Source organism: Camelus dromedarius, chromosome 16, assembly GCF_036321535.1.
Source record: "Camelus dromedarius isolate mCamDro1 chromosome 16, mCamDro1.pat, whole genome shotgun sequence".
Lineage (NCBI taxonomy): Eukaryota > Metazoa > Chordata > Mammalia > Artiodactyla > Camelidae > Camelus > Camelus dromedarius.
Window position 1 is genome coordinate 47,270,236 of NC_087451.1, and position 20,280 is coordinate 47,290,515.

General features: G+C 45.1%; 1 protein-coding gene across 7 annotated transcripts in view; it reads left to right on the forward strand.

Annotated features, from left to right (window-relative positions):
- SSH2 (slingshot protein phosphatase 2) overlaps window positions 1–19,226 on the forward strand; it is a 215,607-nt gene extending 196,381 nt beyond the window's left edge. For all 7 annotated transcript variants that reach the window (XM_031468469.2, XM_031468468.2, XM_031468470.2 and 4 more), the window contains 3 exons: window positions 505–705; window positions 9,186–10,020; window positions 12,163–19,226. In XM_031468469.2, coding sequence (XP_031324329.1) covers window positions 505–705; window positions 9,186–10,020; window positions 12,163–14,250 — 3,124 coding nt within the window. In that variant the 3' untranslated portion in view covers window positions 14,251–19,226. The remainder of the gene's footprint in view (window positions 1–504; window positions 706–9,185; window positions 10,021–12,162) is intronic.
- The last annotated feature ends 1,054 nt before the right edge of the window (window positions 19,227–20,280 follow it).

Below are 20,280 nucleotides of genomic sequence, written 5' to 3' on the forward strand. Positions count from 1 at the left end.
GAATCACTGCCATACCTGTGCCAGCTGTGAAACATGCCCCTGGGGTTGAGGGGACTGGCCTCCAACCACACCCAAATCCAGTCACTAAACTGAAAATTCTCCTTCTGTGCTGTGTGACCAACTGTCATTGCAGTTACTGTTTTGAATTTTAATTGTCCACTTCTCCCAGTGAATCCTACCCTTTAGAGAAAAACTGTTACTTATCTTTGCATCCTGGACCTTGCACATTGTCTTACACATGGTAAATGCCTGGTAAATATTTGCCAAATGAATTAAAGAGGCTTCATATAAACATTGAATATTGTTTGAATGCTCCAGAATTGCCTGCCCTCCCTGCACATTTGATTAGAGGCGCACACAGTTGTACTAAGGTGGGATGGATTGCAGAGCGAGACGTTGGAAGGGCAAGACAGGAGAGATGTGGACACATTTAGAACCTGGCTTTTATAGTGTAAAGTATACTCACTATTGTGTTTTCCTCTTTACTTCAATCCCCCAAACTAGGAAACATGGATCTAAATGCCTCGTGCACTGCAAAATGGGGGTGAGTCGCTCAGCCTCTACCGTGATTGCCTATGCAATGAAGGAGTACGGCTGGAATCTGGACCGAGCCTATGACTACGTGAAGGAAAGACGGACAGTGACCAAGCCCAACCCCAGCTTCATGAGACAGCTGGAAGAGTACCAGGGGATCTTGCTGGCAAGGTGAGTCCTTAAGTGACTTTCTCAGACTTTCCCTCCTTCATGCTCCCCAAGGCACAGTGAACTGTCCTTCTCTGCAGCTAGTTCTCAGTCTCATTTGAATGTGTGATATGTTTTGGAAATTGAAATCTCTATCAATCTAGTTTTTTTTTTAAAAATCAGTACTAGTATTTAAGATTAGCATGGAAGATGAGGCATTTAATTTAAAGTCATTTAAACTGAAGGGTGGAAATACTCTTTCCTTATTTCAGTTCTCAACTAGGTGCAGATTTTAATACATACTTCTCAAAATCTTCTAAGGCCAGATGCAGCTGCCTTATCAAAATGGATACTGATTGTTCCCAAGGTAATGCTAGGCGTAGCTGAAATTCTTAGAAATCTTTTGGCCCATTCTTTAAAAAACGGAAAGTACTTCCTGCTCCTTTGAGCATTTTTTTTTTCAGTACTGAGTTTCACTGAGTTTTTTCCAGTAATTTTGGTCATATGATAAATCCGCAGAATTGGGATATATATATAACCCATTTGAGGTATAAAGGTGCTTCCCAGAAATAGTGCTCTTGTTTTCTTTTTTTTTTAATTTTATATATATTTTACATATATATATATATATATATATATATATATATATATATGTTTGATTTTTCATATATGCTTTGCAGAAATGCAGAAAATTATAAAAGAGAGAAATCATTTATAAAGTCAGTACCCATGGACAGCAGTTGGCCTTATCTTACCTCGTTCTCCAAGTCTCCCTCTTATCACATACACTCACAGGTATTTTTCACAAAACCTGTTCCTCAGCTTTACCTTTTCACCCAGTACTAAGTCTTTTTTTTTTTTAACCGTAGCAGCGTTTACTGAGCACTTACGCTGCACTTAACCGCCACTGTTCCTTTTCCCCCCAGATTTATTGAGATATAATTGACATACAACATTGTGTAAGTTTAAAGTGTCCAGTGTGCTGATTTCATACATCTACATACTGTAAATTCATTGACACCATAGCATTAGCTAACTCATAATTACCCCCTTTTTCGTGGTGAGAATATTTAAGATCTCTCTTAGCAACACTCCAGTATGTGATACAGTATTACCATCATGCTGAACACTAGATGCCCAGAACTTGATAATCTCGTATCTGGACATTTGTACCCTTTGACCACCATCTCCCCATTCAACCCTGCCCCCCAGCCCCCTGGTAGCCTCCAGTCTACTCTCCATTTCTCTGAGTTTGGCTTCTTCGGGTTTCACATAAAAGTGATGCCATTACAGTATTTGTCTTTCTCTGTCTACCTAGTCTAGTCTTGAACATCTTCCTGCATCAGTAAGAACTGGCTGTTTCAACAGTCACTTGGTAATTGGTTATAAAGAGTAATTAATTTCCCTACATTATTTATTACCCCTTTGGTGGTAAAAGCTGATCTCAGGAAAGATTCAGATAGTAAACTGAATTCGAAGATCGGTTTCCTGAGATGGCATGTGCTGAAGTTCTGTGGAGTGCTGTATTTTGCTTTGTTTTTCCACGTAGGCATGTTCTACGTGGAACATGTAGGGTGAAGGCACAGCTGCCTAGAAGCAGTTGGGGCTGATGCCAGAGTTTGACTCCAGTGAGTCTCATGACTTGGTCTTGACTCTTGAATCTGGGCTGTGTTTCCCCTGAACAAAGTGTTAAATAGCCTTCCAGCCTATCCAGGCAAAGGGACCACCCTCCCACCCCCAAAGTACTGTGAAAATGTGGCCACAGCATAGCATTATGGTTTCCACTAAAAAACCCCTCCCATTTACTCAGTACTTGGCAAGATTTCATCTGAGCCATGCTCTTAGGAGGCTGGGAGGATACCGAAGTCTCCTCAACTTTAAAAGAATTTATAGGTCTTCAGGGCCAGATTTTGATGACATTTTAGATTAGATCAGAAGGTAGGACAAAGCAGTTCTTTCTGGCACAAGAAAGAGGCATCGGAGGGTCGGATGAGACATAAATATTGTATATCCCCAGGCACACACATGACGGATATTAGGCAGTGTCCTCACGTGACCCACTGAGAGGAAGGATACTATGTGTTCTGCCAATTTCAGTATTTATTCTGGAATCCCAGGCTACTGCGAGCTGTTGGATTGGGTTTTTTTAGTGTATGTGGTTTTTCTTAGATGTTAAAGGAATTTCAGAAAAATCTCAGATGAGGAGAACAAGGGCAGCATAAACCCACAAGTCACCCTGCCTCTTCCCTCTCCGTCCTGCCTTCCTGGTCTTGATTCCTGAAGGGAGGGGCACGTCCTGGGGAGTGAGAAAACCACAGAATCTGAGTCAGGAGATCTGGTTTCCGTTCCTGGTTCACCCCCTTGCTGCAGCTTCGAGAAGTTAATTCATAGTTCTGCTCCTCACCTGGCCCCGTCTGTAAAGTGAAAATCAGGAGACCTACCTCACAGGGTCATTGTAAATAAATGTGTGTATAATGTACATGATGTTCTGTTGTTCAGATGCGATTCTCATCATCTCCCTCCAGGGCTACCCAGAAAACACATATGTATGTGCCATTCATTTCCTCCTCCTTCCGCAACCACTGCCTCCCACCACCCACAGACACACTCACTGCATTAGCAACTGGAATCGAAGTGCCCTGGAATTCTCTGTATTGTGATGTTTCCTGGATTTTAAGAACTAAAGACTACTACTGGGGGTATATCACTTAGGCTGCTTTCCGCTGCAGGTAATAATAGAGTGTCTCCACCGACTGGGGTCTCGACAAGAAGTAGCGTACTCCAATTAGGATTATATGAGGAGGGCCTTATACAGGGGCCATTGACAAAGCTGTGGGATTCTAGTGGAATCAAGGGACTTCTGTCAGCAGAACTGTTTGGTAGTAGCTCCAAGGCCCAGAGAGGGAGGGAGCAGTTACTAGAAACTGGAAGGAGACTCCTGGAGAAAAGTCACCTTCAGAGAGGAGCAGAAGCCTTCAGTCAAGGGACGCAGCCAGCCAAAGTGATCCTGCAGGGGGAAAATGACCTGCCTTCACTCTCCTCCCTCCAGTCTCCTGCTGGGGCTCCCCACTAGCCAGACCCTATGGAAGTCAGGAGACAAGTTGCTGTGGTTCACAGATCAGTCTCCAGGGCAGAGAGCAGGGTGGAGAGGCTGACGAGTGGGTCTGTAGGAGCAAACAGAATATGCCTGGTCCAATATCCAACTGTAGGTAGTTTAAGAAGTTGGACCATTTAACATCTCGTAATAAGAAGCACAGAAGTAGACTCTGCAATAGCTCAGTGATGTAATAAGGGGGACATTGGTGCTCTCCATCTTCCTGCTCTACCTTTCTTAGTTAATGGCTTGGTCCTTGAATTTGCCTCATGATTGCCAGATGTCTGCCACATTTCTAGGCATCTACATATAAATTCCACAGCATGTGGCTGAATGAACGGGCATTCAGTTAGAGGGGGAGACCTTTCCCAGTAGCTCCCCAGTAGACTGCTCCCTGGCCCCAGGACTCACTTACCAAGACTGGGTCATATTCCTAAAACTAATCACTGGAAAAACAGAATTTCCTAGATGGGCTAAAACAAATTCATATTCACCTTCTGGTGCTAGGGAGGTGCCACATTCCCTGAACCCATGGGACAGTAAGCACCCAAATCAAATCAGGCCTCTGCCAAAAAGGAAAAAGTAGGCATGCCTCTTGGGTATACAGCCACTCGGGTCTGCAGTCTAGGATGTGTTGTCAGGAAACAGCACTAGTAGGCTACCTGCTAAGCTAGCTGCCGAGTGAATTGGGCCTGGCAGACTCTTACCCAGCCCTAGGCACTGCTCCAGGGTCTGTCTGCTCAGAAGAGCAAAGAAGCAGCCCCAGATTCCTGTGACTGTCTGAAGCTCTGTCAAGCCTTGCAGCTTAGGTAACCAGGAGATGAGAGTCCTTAGAAAAATCCCACTCATTCTCTTTGCAAAGAAATTCCATTTCCTATCCAGGTGCTTAGATCTTGTATTTCATATCTTCTCCCAGGAAGCACATGTGGTGGTTTTTCCAAAGAGAGAGAACTCTGATCGCAGCAATTTCAAGCCCCATTGATTGTCCAGAGTGGCACTGGGTGCTTAGTTTGAGATGGCAGCCTTCTGTTTGAGGGTGTTAGCTTGGTGCTTTGACCTCTTGGCAGAAGAAAAGTTTACCAAAGTGATACCAGGCCCCTGTAGTGGTTTTTGAATTGATTACAGTCTCTTAATCAGAATGTGAGGGTGTGGGCCAAACAGTGACAGCCCCTCTGAGATACACGGGACTTTTTGCATCTTTTAGTATGTCTTTAAGAGCTTGGGAAAGGCTAATATTTAATATTCTCCTTTAGACCTAAAAGTGAGGACATCATAAAGCCACTGACACTGTTCACATCTAATTTTCTTTTTTCTGTTTTTGTAGCTGGGGGATGGGAGTGAGGCAGGAGAAGGGGTGTGTGTGTGTGTGTGTGTGTGTGTGTGTTGAAACCCTCCATTAAACTGCCAGCAGCCCTGTTTGTTATTCTGCGCTCTAATCATTTAGGTTTCTGGCAGATTTATATTCCATTAGACAAGCTCAGATTTCAGGCATTTGCAAGCTGGACCATGTGTCTGAGATATTATGTTCCAGTGTATAAGGGACAAGGAAGAAAATATGGGTGGTGGCCAAGGAGAGTTCGTGACACATGTCCTATTAGATTTTAGATTCTTTGAACGTTCCTGTCACCAGGGCCAGAGGAGACAGAGTTGTCTTTTACCCTGGCTTTGCTGGTGGAGACATTGAAATCTAGTTAGCTGGTGCACAGTGGTCAGCTAGCTGGAGGGAACCCAAGAATGAGAGGACATAGACTCCTGGTCAGGTGACAACCAATCACAATTATGGTTTAAAGGGTTTTCAGTGAAATAATGTTAAAGCATTTAGGACCATGCACAGCACAGAAAATGCTCAGCTGATGCTTTTTCTCTTCCTTCTTCCTACAAGCTGCCTAATGCTCTAAGAAGTAACCATAAACAGTCTGATTTTACTATAACTGATACTTCATCTTCAGTAGTATTTTCCTCTGTATAATTTTCTCAGAGTTGGTACTTTACCAAACATACACCAATAAGAAAGCGGAGGCAGGAGAATGGGATATCATATGTATCCTGTCATTGAGATTTCCTTCTTGTTCATCTACTAAGTAAAAGGCCAAATTCTTGCCCAGGATGGCCCAGTCATCTCACATGTGTCAGTGTGTTTGTATGAATCCAAATTCAGGTCAGAGGCCACTCAAGGGGGAAAAGAACCTGAGACTTGGTTGCATCATTCAGGCCACAAACCAACTCTGCAGTTCTTTTTGGCAACTTATTTACTTGCTGCCTACCTGGACTAGGTGGAAGGAGTCAGCTGAATAAAAAACATTAAAAGTTTAAAATAACAAATATGGGAGGCAGGTATAGCTCAGTGGTAGAGCGCCTGCTTAGCATGCATGAGGTCCTCAGTTCAATCCCCAGTACCTCCGTTAAAAATAAATAAATAAATGAACAAACATTTTTACCCCCCCTTAAAAAAAAAGTTAAAAAAAAAACCAAATATGATCTAATGTCTTACATCTATCCCTACCAGTGATGGAGCGTTAGAATAAATTGGCTTGGGAAAAAGCTTCACTGGGAAACAGTTTGATGTTACTGAGTAAAACTAGTGATGCGCACATGCCCTATGATGCACATTTTCCATTCCCATATGTATATAACACCTTTGGGAAGGCAAAGTGTGCACCAGGCATAAGCATGTGCATGGTAGTATTGTTTATAACAGCAAAACTGTTCATCAACAGGGTGGGAAAATACACTGTGGCATATTCATTACACTCTATAAAATCACAGCTGTACATCAATGAATCTTAAAAACGTATTAGGCAGAAGAAGTAGAAGAAGGCATCCAGTATGATTCCATTTATATGAAATTCAAAACAAGCAAACTAAGCTGTATATCGTTAGAACAAAACATGTGATGACACTATAAAGAAAAGGAGGAATGAAGAACCCTAAAATCAGGACAAAGGTTACTAACCCCTGAGCTGGGAGGAGAAGGTGATCAGGAAGCGGCACGTGGGGTAGCATGCTTCAAAGGCCATGGCGATGAATACCTTGACTGTATCAGAAAGCTGCCTGCCACTCTCCCCTGCAGGCCCGATTGCAAAAATGAAAAAGGCAGCAGAATCAGATTTATTTTTGGATTGGGGTTTTTCTTTCTCCTTCACAAGTAGGTGTCAGTTTAATTCCAGAGCCCTGACCCAATATTTTCTGATGATTATCTTCTCCAGGAAGAGAAGGAAATCCCTGCTGGGGAAAGCAGCTATGATGTCAGGCACTTCCTCTGAAACGTGCACTGTTCATGCCTGTTAGCATAACTTCAGTCTCTCGTTCCCTCTTGATCAGTGATTTATAAGCAGATTTTAAAAAACGTACTTTGGAGGGTTCTCGGAATCATGAAAACATTCCATCTGCCTGTTGACTGAGAAGATAAACTGTTCTTACATTATTAGAAGGGTGAGAACAGCTATTCTGTGAGTTATCGTCTTAGTGATGTGCATCACAGGAATAGTCCTGCCCTCGTGGCTGGGAGGAGTTGTTGCAGGTTTGAACATCCTCATGATAGGTGAGGGATAGAAACTGGAGAACACAGTCATATTTAGGTCAGGATACATGGTGTTAAGATCTAAGAGGAAAAGCTTCAAAGGGAGGTACATTGGCATCTGTTGGCCGCAAGGTACAGTTTAGGCCCCACCTATCCAACCAGTCTGTTCGCCTGTCCTCACAGCCACACGCTCCTTTGGGATCTGTGATATGTTGTCTCCTCCTAGGGGTGGCTGGAGTTTGTGCAGCTTGGAAAGGGTGAAAACCCCATCTTACACCCAGCTAATTGATTATAGTTTGTCTTCATAAACAAATGACCCGCTCCCCACCCGGAAAATCTCCCTTCAGCTGGACAGGCCTGAGTCAGAGAGAGCCCTGCCCCAGCAGCAGACAGGCAGGGGGAGCTGAGAGCAGGTGCAGAGCTGGGAACAAACAGGAGTTCACATTAGTGCAGGCGCATGACTCGGCAGAGACTCACAGGCCCGGAGGCAGGTGTGGCCCTGCGCCCGGGGTTAGTTGTTTTGGGTCGTTTCCCATTGCACCCTGCGGTGAGGTAGCTCTTCATCAGCTTGTAAGTCATGGAAACCGCACCCCCAAACGCCACATTTAGTGACCTGCTCCCTGGGCAGGTGCCTGCCCAACCACAGGGCCTCCTTTCTCTTTTTGATTGGAGCTTTGGGAACGGTGCTTCCTTGTTAGAGAGTGTAGTTTGGAATGAACTCTCATCAGACCTTCTCTCATAAAATCAACCAAAGGATGACTATATGTGTGTGGTCTTTTTGGCCCACCTGCTTTTCCAGGTGTCACTTTAGTTTGATGGTTTTTATCGACACATCCTTATGTGAAAGGGGCCTGTACTTCCCCTCTTCCATTCTGTTACCAGCCTTTTTCTCCAGATTTACTAGCCTCATCTTTGCTTTCTAACTCTAAAAAGATGACCACTCTCCTCGCACTTCCACATCAGTGATTAATCCAAATCAGCTCTTTATCCCAATTACGAGGACTTAATCATGGATTCCAGTAGAGTATTTCTCTTTGTATTACTTGTATGCTGTTTTTAGTTTTTCAACCCAGTTATTAATATTAAACATGATCTTTTTTTTAATTCAAAAATCATAGAAATACTACAGAGTGTAGAAAGTAAAGCCCTCCCCAAGAATAGAAACCCTGTCTTCCTTGAAAGAAACACTGTTAGCAGTTTGGTGGTCTTCCAGATATTTTCCTACACTTACTCTAATGTGGGAATTGAGCAGTCTAAATGTGTTCAACATGCTTTTTCACTTAATAGTATACATTGGGCGTCATTCCACTAAAATACCTATTTTTAATAGCTTCATAGCGTATAGGTGTATGGACCGTATTTAAATAAACTTTCTTGGTGTCCGGTTATTTTTAGTACCTCAGCACATTACAGTACATATCCTTATATTGCTTTGTGCACTTACGTAGTAGCATTTTTCCAAGTAAAATTCTTAAAGGGAAAATTGTTGGTTAAAGGGTTAATTTTGAGAGCTGTTGCCAAATTTCACTCTTAAAAATTGTACAGTTCACACTCCTACCAAGTGTGTATTATTTAGGGCTTGTTTGGCCAAACCATCAGCAGCACTGGCTGTTAGCAACCATTTTTGCTCTTATAGGTCTGATGGGTAAAAAAATCAGATCTTGTGTTCATTTGTTTTTGTTGTTGATGTTGTTTTGCTCTTTTTTTGTTTGTTCTTTGCCATTAGTGAAATTGAGCATCTTTTCAGCTGTTTATTGCCCTACTTTTGTGGGGCATCAGCAAAGCATTTTGCAAGTTAAGATTTACGTTTATCTGGGAGTGGTTTCCAGGGAGGGTGTGGATTGTTTTCACAAAGCCTAGTAAAGCATTTCCTACGTATGTCCTCCACAGCAAACAGAGGCATAACAAGCTCTGGAGATCTCATTCCGATAGTGACCTCTCAGACCATCACGAACCTATCTGCAAACCAGGGCTAGACCTCAACAAGAAGGAGATCACCACCTCAGCAGACCAGATCACCGAGGTGAAGACCATGGAGAGTCACCCACCTGTACCTCCCGTCTTTGTGGAACATGTCGTCCCACAAGAAGAAAATCAGAAAGGCCTGTGTACCAAAGAGAGAATGATCTGCTTGGAGTTTACTTCTAGGGAATTTCACGCCGGACAGATCGAAGATGAATTAAACCTAAATGACATCAATGGATGCTCATCAGGGTGTTGTCTCAATGAATCAAAATTCCCTCTTGACAACTGCCATGCATCCAAAGCCTTAATCCAGCCTGGACAGGACCCAGAAATGGCCAACAAGTTCCCAGACTTAACAGTGGAAGATTTGGAGACAGACGCACTGAAAGCAGACATGAACGTCCACTTACTGCCTATGGATGAACTGACATCCCGCCTAAAAGATCTCCCCATGTCCCCTGATCCTGAGTCACCAAGCCCCCAACCCAGTTGCCAGGCTGAAGTCTCAGATTTCAGTACAGATCGCATTGACTTTTTTAGTGCCCTAGAGAAGTTTGTAGAGCTTTCCCAAGAAACCCGGTCCCGATCTTTTTCTCACTCACGAATGGAAGAACTAGGTGGAGGAAGGAGTGAGAGCTGTCGACTGTCCGTGGTGGAAATCGCCCCTTCCGAAGCGACAGCTGATGACCAGAGAAGCAGCTCTTTGAGTAATACCCCCCATGCATCTGAAGAGTCATCAATAGATGAGGAACAGTCAAAGGTAAAAACTACCTTTATAGTTCTGTGTGTATTGAAGTTCTCTTTGAAGACAAAATATTTGGGACTCTGCTATGTTCACTTTATTTTTGATATTGCTAAAAGATTTAGGAAGGCAATATGGGAGAGACAGTCTGGCCAAGAATTTCTTTTGAAGACTTAGGATTTAAATATTTTTTAAAAAATCAGTTGCCTTTCAAGGAATTTATCTTTCCAGGCTTTTGGTGTCATTGGAAGCACTTTTGAGAGGGGATGAGGGAAGAAGGGGATAGCCAGAACAAATGCCCTGCCTGAACAAGGAGCCCTCTGGACCTCTGCAGTTTAGATCAAATCTCACCAGCAGTGAAGTGCCAGGGACTTGTCTGCTGCCTGAGTGAGACCTGTCTCTCTCTGAGAAGATGGGTTTGTTTGGGAAATTCTTTCTGTCTCCGAAAATTCAAACTAGACATGTGTTAATAGTTGTTGGAGTAGCAGCTGATGCCCATGAGTTCTTGCTGTTAGTAATGTTTCTGAATTGTTCCTCATCTCAGACCCTGCAGTATTCAGGAATCAAGGGATGGTTTGAGGAAGTGATCTGAGAGCAGACAGAATCCCAAGATCCTTCTCAGTGGCATATGAGTTCTTATGAGCCATCTCAGATTCAAGAAAGAGTTGCTGTATATCATCAATTCTGAGATGCACACTTATTCTCATTTTGACTTCTGAAATTGGGATGTATCTGAAAAACAGTAGTTTCTGAGACAGTATCATCCAGTAATTGGGAAGTAAATGGTGACAGATTTACTCTAACATAAATGAAATAATTTAATGATTTCAGTGGACCGGACTTGATTCTTGACATCTCCTTATGTCTTTCTACTTACATTCACCTCCATGTCTGTTACTCACTGTTCTCTCTCTTCCTAACCACCCCAGGGCAGTTGTTGCCTCTGCTTCTGTCTTCTCTCCCGCAAAAGCTATGCCTGTCTTGTTTCTACTGGGAAATCAAAATGTTGAGCTCTCCTTCAGACTAATGGATGTAGTAGCTCTGACAGAAATAGCTTTTCTGCAAAATTTCTGGTCACATAAGCACTCTCTCCATAGTCCATGCACACACTGGGTCTGCTGTGACTTCTCTCCCAGTCTTGGCCTCTACCTGATGTCCCAGCAGACTTCCCCTAAAGGAATAACTGACCATGTTAGTCTGTACTAGCTCTGACTTTTGAAGGAGAAAGACCAAAACAATTCCTAGGGAAATAATGTACTCTGAAGGTTTATAAAAATGTTATCAAAGTAGATTGATGGTCATAATGATGTAACTTTAAGACGTGTCCAAGGGCAGTTTTCAGATTTTGAGATTCTTATTTCTTTTACAGTAGGACTTGATTTTGCATTGGCTAGTTTTCTTTGGCCTTGTTCTAAATCCATCTGGGAATTCATAACTAGTGGAACAGTAAAATGTCAGAGTCACAGTTTCTCAGTTTGCACAAGCACGTGGTTGCATAAGCCAAGGAAGGAGCCATGTAAAACTCAGGGAACTGTACAGTCAGATGCAGGGTGCCGTCATATGCTGGGATGCTGTTGCTGGGAGCAGCAGTGGGAGGACATGGAGGGAGGCTGGTGAGACAGAGGACAGAAGAGAATAGTGCGTCTCCAAGTCAGACGTCCGTCTTCCTCTATCACTGAGCATGTTCCAGATGGCCACCAAGCCCTTCAGTGGGACTCCTCCCTTTGAACCAGGTTAGGATAAACTGGAAGTTGATAGGCTAGAGAGGAAATGTTTCATTTACCCCAGTATGGCCTAAATCCTGAAGGCTCGTGGTTTTAAGAAAATGAAGAGTATAGGAGCCTCCAAGGCTACTTGCTGTTTACTTTTGGAGCAAGATATTGGATTAGAATCCTATTTGAGTAAACAGAGCAGAAGTTTAGTACACAGTGACATAGTCTGTGACTAATTTTGGATCTTTGCCTCTGACAAGTCCATTTCTTTTTTCTTGTATGACAGAACAGAGTACAATCCCAGGCAGAGGACAGTCCCAGCCACACCATGACTTATGTCCTCGTAGCCAGAAGGTTCTCCTCACTCAGGGGATTAGTAAGCCAAAAGTCTGGCATTTTCAATTAGCTGACAGTTTGCCGTAACCATCTCACTATTTTCTCTGCCTAGGCAATCTCCGAACTGGTCAGCCCAGACATCTTCATGCAGTCTCACCCAGAAAATGCAATTTCAGTCAAAGAAATCATCACTGAGATTGAATCCATCAGTCAAGGAGCTGGACAGATTCAAGTGAAAGGAGACATGCTGTCCAACCCATGCCACACACCAAAGAAGCACATTGGCCATGAGCTGCCCCTTGAGAGGGCCCAAGCCACAGAGAACAAGCCTGGAAATCTGGAGCAGAGTGAAGGTTCCTGCACAGCCCAGCCTGATCTAGCCAAAGACTCAGGGAAGTGGGACCCAGAAGGGTGCCCAGTGGCACACTCATCCACCACAGAGCTGGAAGAAGAGGAACCAGCTGAGGGGGAACAAGAGCTCTGGGGCCCAGGGATGCCCCCAGGTGCCAAGTGGTACCCCGGGTCCGTGAGGCGAGCCACCTTGGAGTTTGAGGAGCGCTTGCGGCAGGAGCAAGAGCACCATGGCGCTACCCCTGCCTGTACCCCATTGTCCACTCGCAAGAATTCCAAGAACGATTCTTCTGTGGCAGACCTGGCTCCAAAAGGGAAGAGTGGTGAAGCCAGCCTGGAGTATTCATTCGTCCCCAAGGAACCAGAGATGAGCAAGGGCAAAGGGAAGTGCAGTGGGTCTGAGGCTGGCTCCCTAGCCCATTCTGAGCAACAGGCCATCATTCCAGCACCCGAGCTGCTGGAATCTCACCCATCACCAGCTCCTCAGGAGGGCCCAGGATCAGGTCCTAGAACACAGCAGGGAGGGGTCCTGAAGGAGCAGAGGGCCGTGGTCTCATGCCAGGGATCTGAGACACCAGCAGTCCCTCTGCCCCTTCCCAAGAAGATAGAAATCATTGAGTACACCCCCACAGTGACGTCACCCGATCACACTGGGCCTGGGGGTGAAACAGCCACCAGTGAGAAGAGTGGGGAGCAAGGACTGAGGAAAGTGAAAGTGGAGAAGTCCATCACTGTCCTCTGTGCACTGGATGAAAATCTGAACAGGACCCTGAGCCCCAACCAGGCTTCTCTGCACCCCAAAGTGCTACCTCTGCCTCCTTCCTCTCCCGAGCATGCCGGGCCCACCGACCCGACCCCCGCCCTGAGCAGCCCTGGAGACTGGGGCAACAGCCCGGCAGCTGCCCTGGAGACAGCAGCGCCTTTTGTCAGTTGCACAACCCATGTACCGTCTGCCAGCTTGGATTACCTGCATCCCCAGACTGTGGTTCACCTGGAAGGCTTCACAGAACAAAGCAGCACTACAGACAACGAGCCCTCTGCAGAGCAGGGCAGCTGGGAAGAAAGTCGGGAGGGCCCCCTCTCTGGGGACAGTGAAGTGCCACCTGAGGGCTCCCAGTTAAGCAGTGAAGACCTGACTTTAATTAGCAAACTTGGGGACAATATTGGGGAGCAACAAGAAAAACTGGACCCATCACCCATGGCCTGTCAACTCCCGCACAGCTCCAGTAGTGACAGTAGGAGGGGTCTCAGTGACAGCCCCAGTGTAGTGAAGGAGCACGCTCAAGAAGTCGAGTCCCAAGTGACTTCCCAGGTAGGGCTCACCAGGCCACCCGAGATGAGGCGTTCAGCTTCCCTCGCCAAGTTGGGTTACTTGGACCTCTATAAAGACTGTTTACCGGAGAGGGCGCCTGTCTGCTCTGAGTCCCCTCATCTCAAACTGCTTCAGCCTTTCCTCAGAACGGTCTCAGGCATGCATGCCATGGAGGCCCAGGAGCCCCCAGAAAACCCAGATGCCCCACAGAACCAGGAGCCCACCAAGTATTTTGTCGAGCAACTCAAAACAACAGAGTGTATTGCGCAGAGCAAGCCAGTGGAGAGGCCCCTCGTACAGTATGCCAAAGAATTTGGTTACAGTCAGCAGTGTTTGCTCCCCAGGGCAGGACCCGAATTGACTAGTTCTGAAGGAGGCCTTCCTTTGCTGCAGACCCAGGGACTGCCGTGTGCTGGCCCAGCTCCAGGGCTGGCTGTGGCGCCCCTTCAGCAGCACGGCAGAACTCACCCCCTTCGCAGACTGAAAAGAGCAAATGAGAAAAAACGGACAAGCAACCCCTTCTATAATACCATGTGATTCTGAGCCTATACATGTGACTTTCTAAAAGAAATGTTTGTGAAAGGGGCAGGTGTAATATGTAAGGAACATGCACTTTATTGGTTAATTTTATAATATTTTGGTCATTTTACTGTTCCTGGCGCATGCAGGGTTTGGTTTTTTTCTCTCTGTGTGTATGTGTGTGTGTGAGAGAGAGAGTTTGATTTGGACGGCAAGACCATTTTATCATTTTTCATTTTTGGAAAATTCAAACCTCAAAAAATACTCATTTTCAAAGAACACCTTTATCAAAGGCAAATTGCTGTTTTTCAATCAACTGCCACCTGCTCCTCATTTTGCCCTCTGAGAAAAAGCATACTTGCTTGATCAAGGAAGGAAGCAGATGGGGATGGTGGGGATCAAGCTGGAAATTGGAAATGCCGCCGCAGGCCTGTGTGATGATGGTTTGGTCTCCAGACCTGATGCATCGGATTCGCTGAAGGGGGCCGCCCAACATCAGCATGCTCTCAGCCTTGGTCCCCAGCCCCAGCCCTTTGGAGTTCCCGAATGGGGCACATTCTACTTTGCTTTCAAAGAGGGTCCTCCAGAATCCGTTTCTTCTGCCACTCCGGAGTGTGTCATTACAGAAAGACATGATAATGGCTGGCCTTGTAAACTTATCAAGCAAATAGTTTCTCCCCCAAGCAAGTCATTTTTAATTAGATTAAAAGTGAACCCCAGATGAAATCCTAGAGGTCCCCTGTAGAGGAAAGCGTAAGAGGAGGAGGTGAAATCGGGGGTGGAGAGGCGGCTGCCCAGTTATCTTCCGGATGGGTGGGCTCCACACAGGTGGCCGTCCTGGCCCCCTGCCAGGAAATGTGCTCTGCCGCCTCCTCCCAACTAAAACTCAAATAGGGACAAGTTTGAAAAACAGCAATTGAAAGTCAGTGTGTTCTTGTAAAATGAATACATAATGTAGGGTTTTAACCCTTCCATTACTTGAATAACTGTGGGCCTTCTGAGTTTAATGGCCATATTTTTTTCCAATTTATTTTCCTCCCTCAAACTGTTTCTCCCAGTGCTGCCTTTTTTTTTTTAATTTCATAGATATTTGAGTTGTTACATTATATATGTATAACCTCCATTGAATGCAAAGTTTTCTTTTCGATATTACCACTGTTAACACTTGACATAAGTTTTTTTTTCTTTTCCTGAAAGATTTGTCATTTCTCTCATTTATACACAGTATTTATGTACATAGCGTTGTCACTTTCTGACACTGTTTTGTTGTTAATGTTGTAGGGTCTTTCTGAGTTATCCATTGTAAGGAGGAGTAAAGCTGCAACTGGAAAACATGCAGGCACCACAGAAACAAAAGTGATGGGTGTTGGTAGGAACCTGCAGAGTATATTAATGGTGGTTCTAATTGTTTAAATAGAGACATCTCATCACCAGCTCCTGCCAAATTATGCGTTAGTAACTTCCTCCTCAGAGAAGGTTCCCGTTAGATCGCAGTTTGACTGAAGGCTGATTTCTCTTTGAGACTGAAATCCCAGAACATTCTTTGCCAGTAGCCGAACCACAGCCAGGGAGTGTCATGTGTGAGTGTTCCTGCTGCCCAGGGTGGAAGCTCCTAGTGGATTAGGCTGAAAGGCTGCAGGGAGGCCTCAGCCAAGGGCAGACGCCCTTAAGACTCCATTTAGGATGCTGTTGCTTTGCTGCTGTTGTGGAGATCCTTAACACAGGAGCACCTGCCATAGACAAGCCTATTTCAGCTTCTTACAGAAAACATATTTAGCCTGGAATGGAACGCCCTCTGCAGCTCATTAAAACTGAATAGGATTGTTTTGCAGATTTGCTTCCTGTTTGCTTTGGTTGATGTCCACGTTGCTCAGAGATTGACCGAGCACAGGTTTTTGGTTCATCACAGCACTGAGAGGAAAAGACAAATGCATAGACTGTCAAGGTGATGTCAGAGGCCAGAGTTTGGTGAGGACAGGTAGTAGGGAGACCCAAAGGAGACAGAAAAGGTGGATTGAGGCCACTCAGAGGTGCTCAGGAGGAGCTGTGAGTCCAGCTGCTGTGTGGAGGCCATGGTTTGGTCTGACATCACTGCCAAGAGGCAAATTGAACAGAGACCTCCTGTTACAAGTGTCTTTATGGTGGAGTAATTATATGTACCTGTGCTGTCCCTAGTTTCCTTAAATGTTCAAATGTGTCACCCACATTTGTGAGTTCTGGATATTTAATGTGTTGTAAAGCATTTTCCTAGGTGGCATGTTCCAGTGTGAGGAGGCTTGCAAGAGAGGTTATGGATTTTCAGGGCTCTTCCATCTAATCTGCTCTGTCTTGCTGAGGCAGTTCCATCACCAATCTGATGGGGAAAGGACAGGAAACTGTGGGCGGGGTGGCAAGAGGAGGATTTGCATGGATGTTAAGAGAGTGGTGTCCACTCATGTTATCCCTTGAGATGGTGACAGTCCTCATATTAAGAAGTACAAGCAGGGTCAACAGAATTGCATGGTTCTGTCTTCTCCCCGCCACTGTGTTTAATGCTCACTTCTCACTGCATTAAATAACAACAAAGACGGGGCAGGTGGGCGGAACCCTCTAATGCTGTGAAGAAAAACAAAAACTTTTTTTAATAGAGGAAACTGTCTTGCTCTGCCTTTTTTTAAATTATTTTTTATCATTTAATTTACCTGCCTAAACAAAACCCTGTACACAAGGCCTGCAGTTCAGCCACGCTGTGGGGGTTTGCCAGCTCTCAGACTCCCACAACCGAGTGTTCTTGTGCTGTTTACGTAGCTGAGCGCTGTCCGGGGAAAGTGCATGATGGGCTATCAAAGACTTTTCAAACTTTATTCTCTTCAGACTTTTTGATAATCTCAGGTGGCCTATTTCCCTTTTCTGTTCATGGAAAACCCAGACCCGAAACAGCAGGTCTGGTAGGTTGACAGAGATGAGGAGGAAAAGTTTTGACCTCTTGCTGAGTGCCTCTCTTTATTTTGGAAACCACCATAGTCTGACTCAAAATTACTCTGGAGGGGTGTGTGTGTGTGTGTGTGTGCGCGCGCGCGTGTGTGTAAAAAGTAACATTGTGATGCCTGGGTTAAAAGTCCCAGGAGCACACATATTTTGAGCTGTAATCTGGATGGTTACCTGGTCAGTAAGAAGGAGAGAAACCCCTCTTGACTTTAGAAACGCTTAGGAGTAGCGTGTGCTGTGGTAGACGTGCAGTACTATAGTTTAGTCGTGCTCATCTCTCCCCATTTTGGTTGCCTTTCAGATTCTGAATGTTTGGGGTCATTCCTAACATCTCAGCCCTCTTCAGGCTCTTTATCTAGCATTTTCCTGGGTCTGTGTCTTTATCCCAACTGGTATTTCCTCTTTCTCATTTTGGGAACTACCAAGAGCCCCAAGGACAGCCTGAGGGTGACAGCCCAGGCTCTGAGGTCCCCTCCTGCTGAAGGGCCACAGGCAGATGCTGTTGGACAGACCTGAAGCTTCCGAGACATAGCAGCTCACAAAAATCTTCACTTGTTCCATCTGAGGATTTCAGGTCTGAAGTGATCTAGCCATGTTTGGTAAAGATGTTTTTATGGGAGTTGGTGGGTTGTTTTTTTTTTTTTAAAGAAAGCAAGCATTATGCAAAAAGGGTCACTTTCAAGGGCATTTAAAAATTTTTAAATCAAGCCACTGTTTGGCTTTTTTTGAACAACTGTTTGTGGATACTTTGTTTACATTGTGAGTATTAAAATGTGGATCATCTTGATGGCCGCTCAGTCTCCTCCTTCTCCAGGAACCCAGCTCTGGCTGTCCTGTGAGTCCTCACGCAGAGCAGGGCCATTATGGTCAGCCCTCATGGGTAAGTGGGGGACACCTGGAGCTGACTTCCAGCTGTGGCCTGCACTCCCATCCAATACTCTGTGTGGAAATAGTCGTCACTTCCTCAGTGATGGTGTGTCTTATAGTGATGGTTGTAATGGTGAATGGCTAGTGTCATTTTAAATTTTGTTTTGCTTTTTGATGGTAAAGGAGATGAAATTTTAGCTCTTTCAGCACCAATCCAACTTAAAAGTGTCTTGGACTTTGTTTTCCCTTCCAAACTAAAAGATCAAGGCATGTGTTAGGCATAAATGTATTTGCTGCCTCAACTTATCTGACGCCTGTATTAGGAAAAAGCCTGCCTGCCACCAAAGCAGGAAGCTGCACACTCCTAACCCTTCTCCAGGGCTTGGGGTCCCTTGATGCCATGGAGAGCTACTGCAAGGTGCTTCTGTACTTTTCCAGCCTGGAAGTGGAGGGTGACTGGGCCTGGCTCCTGCTATGAAAAGAGAACCAGCCTCATTTTCTCAGTGCCCCAGAGATCTAGGACAGGATTTCTAAACTGGAATCATCCCTCATCGGCTTGAAGATGCCCCAAGGGGTGTATGACTAGTGCTGCCATCTGTGTCCTCACAGCAACACTGCTGGCAGCATCCTGTGTACACACGGAGAGCTAATACCCAGGGCTTAACTCGAGCTGATGACCCAGTCTGAAAGCTGGGTAGCTGGCCCTGAAATGCTTCCCAATCAATAAGCCCATGGGGAATCATTTGGTTTTTATATTTTATTGGAATTTGGTTTGCTTGGCATATCTTAAGGTGCCTTTTCTTTTTTTTTTTTCCTACTTTATTTTGTAGGACTTGCTCCAAACGTGGAAAACAAGTCCAAAAGACTCTCCCACTGACTGTTACCTTTGCCCCAGGCACCCCAAACTTTTATGCTCATTTTATTAAATAAAGCAGGTGCTTCCTGTAATCTCTGGGACCTTTTTGAGGCATTTGAAGCAGAATATAAAGAGTGGTCTCATCTCCTTCCTTAATCTTCCTGGTGGTTGGGATGTTCCACTTGTATCATAGATTTTTTTATTACTGATGTGCTCCGCTGTTTTTAAATGTGAACTTGTGCGCACATGTGCAGATTCAACGTTCTTGTTACAGATTGAATAAATTTTTATTTTGAAGACGAAACGTGTACTTGATCGAGTGTAACAAAAGGGGGGAGGCAGTCCTAAGAAGGTGGAGGGATTGAAAGAGAACACCAATGATAAACACGAAGCAGTTCTCATTGATTGATCTCCCTCCCTTATGAGACAGCTGAGCTCTGGGAGAGCTTTGTACCTCCCACAGAATAAAGAGTGGATGGGAAATGGGATCACTGAAGATTATTTCAGTGTGGCTCCAATCAGGCAATCTTGCTGGGAACTTGCCCAGTCAAAGAGGCTCTTGCCAAAGCCAACACCTGAATGTTAGGAGAATGAATAAGCAAAAGGCCCAAAATTCCTCCGCCATCTGTGGCACAAAGTGACTGCTCTGGGACAGCTGCTGTGACCTCTCTGGACATTAGTGAGAGAGCTCACAAGCTTTCAGCGTAAGGCACCTCCGCTCACTGAAAGGTTTCTAGAAATGGGGCATGACTTTCCAAAGAAGTAAAAGCTTTAACCGTCTCCCATCATTAGCGAATCATTTGATGTCAGTGATAGAGAAAGAGATGGGGCCAAAGGACAGTTCTCTACAACACGCTGGGGGTCGAGGGGCAGTTCTCCCCTTCTCCCACCCTCCATAGACCCATCATGAGATGTTTAGTGGAGCCATTTGTCACACATAAAGCAGCACTACTGTCTAGGGAAAGCTCAGTTTCCAAATTGCTACATTTCCAGAGAAAACACTGCCTTGAACTAAAATTAAGTCAGCCTGCTCTCCTTTGAAATCATCCCTATCCAGTGGGACAGGTACACCCCTGGTGTCTGGCTGGAGTGCCAGAGTGCATGATGGTGAAGGCAAGGTCATTTCACAAAATATTCTAGGGGTGCTTGGAGTCCCTGACCCTAATCAGTCTTGGCTTTCGAGCCAAAATAAACCAACCAAATCACGTCTAAGTTGCCTGGCTACCTCTTCCAGAAAGTAGCTTTATGAAAGATGAAATCCTTGCCTGCCTTCTACGGATTGCAGTTCAGATGGGTAACAGTCAAATGGGTAACAGCAAGGGAAAGTACAAAGTCCAAGTAGCTTCTCCCCCTGATTG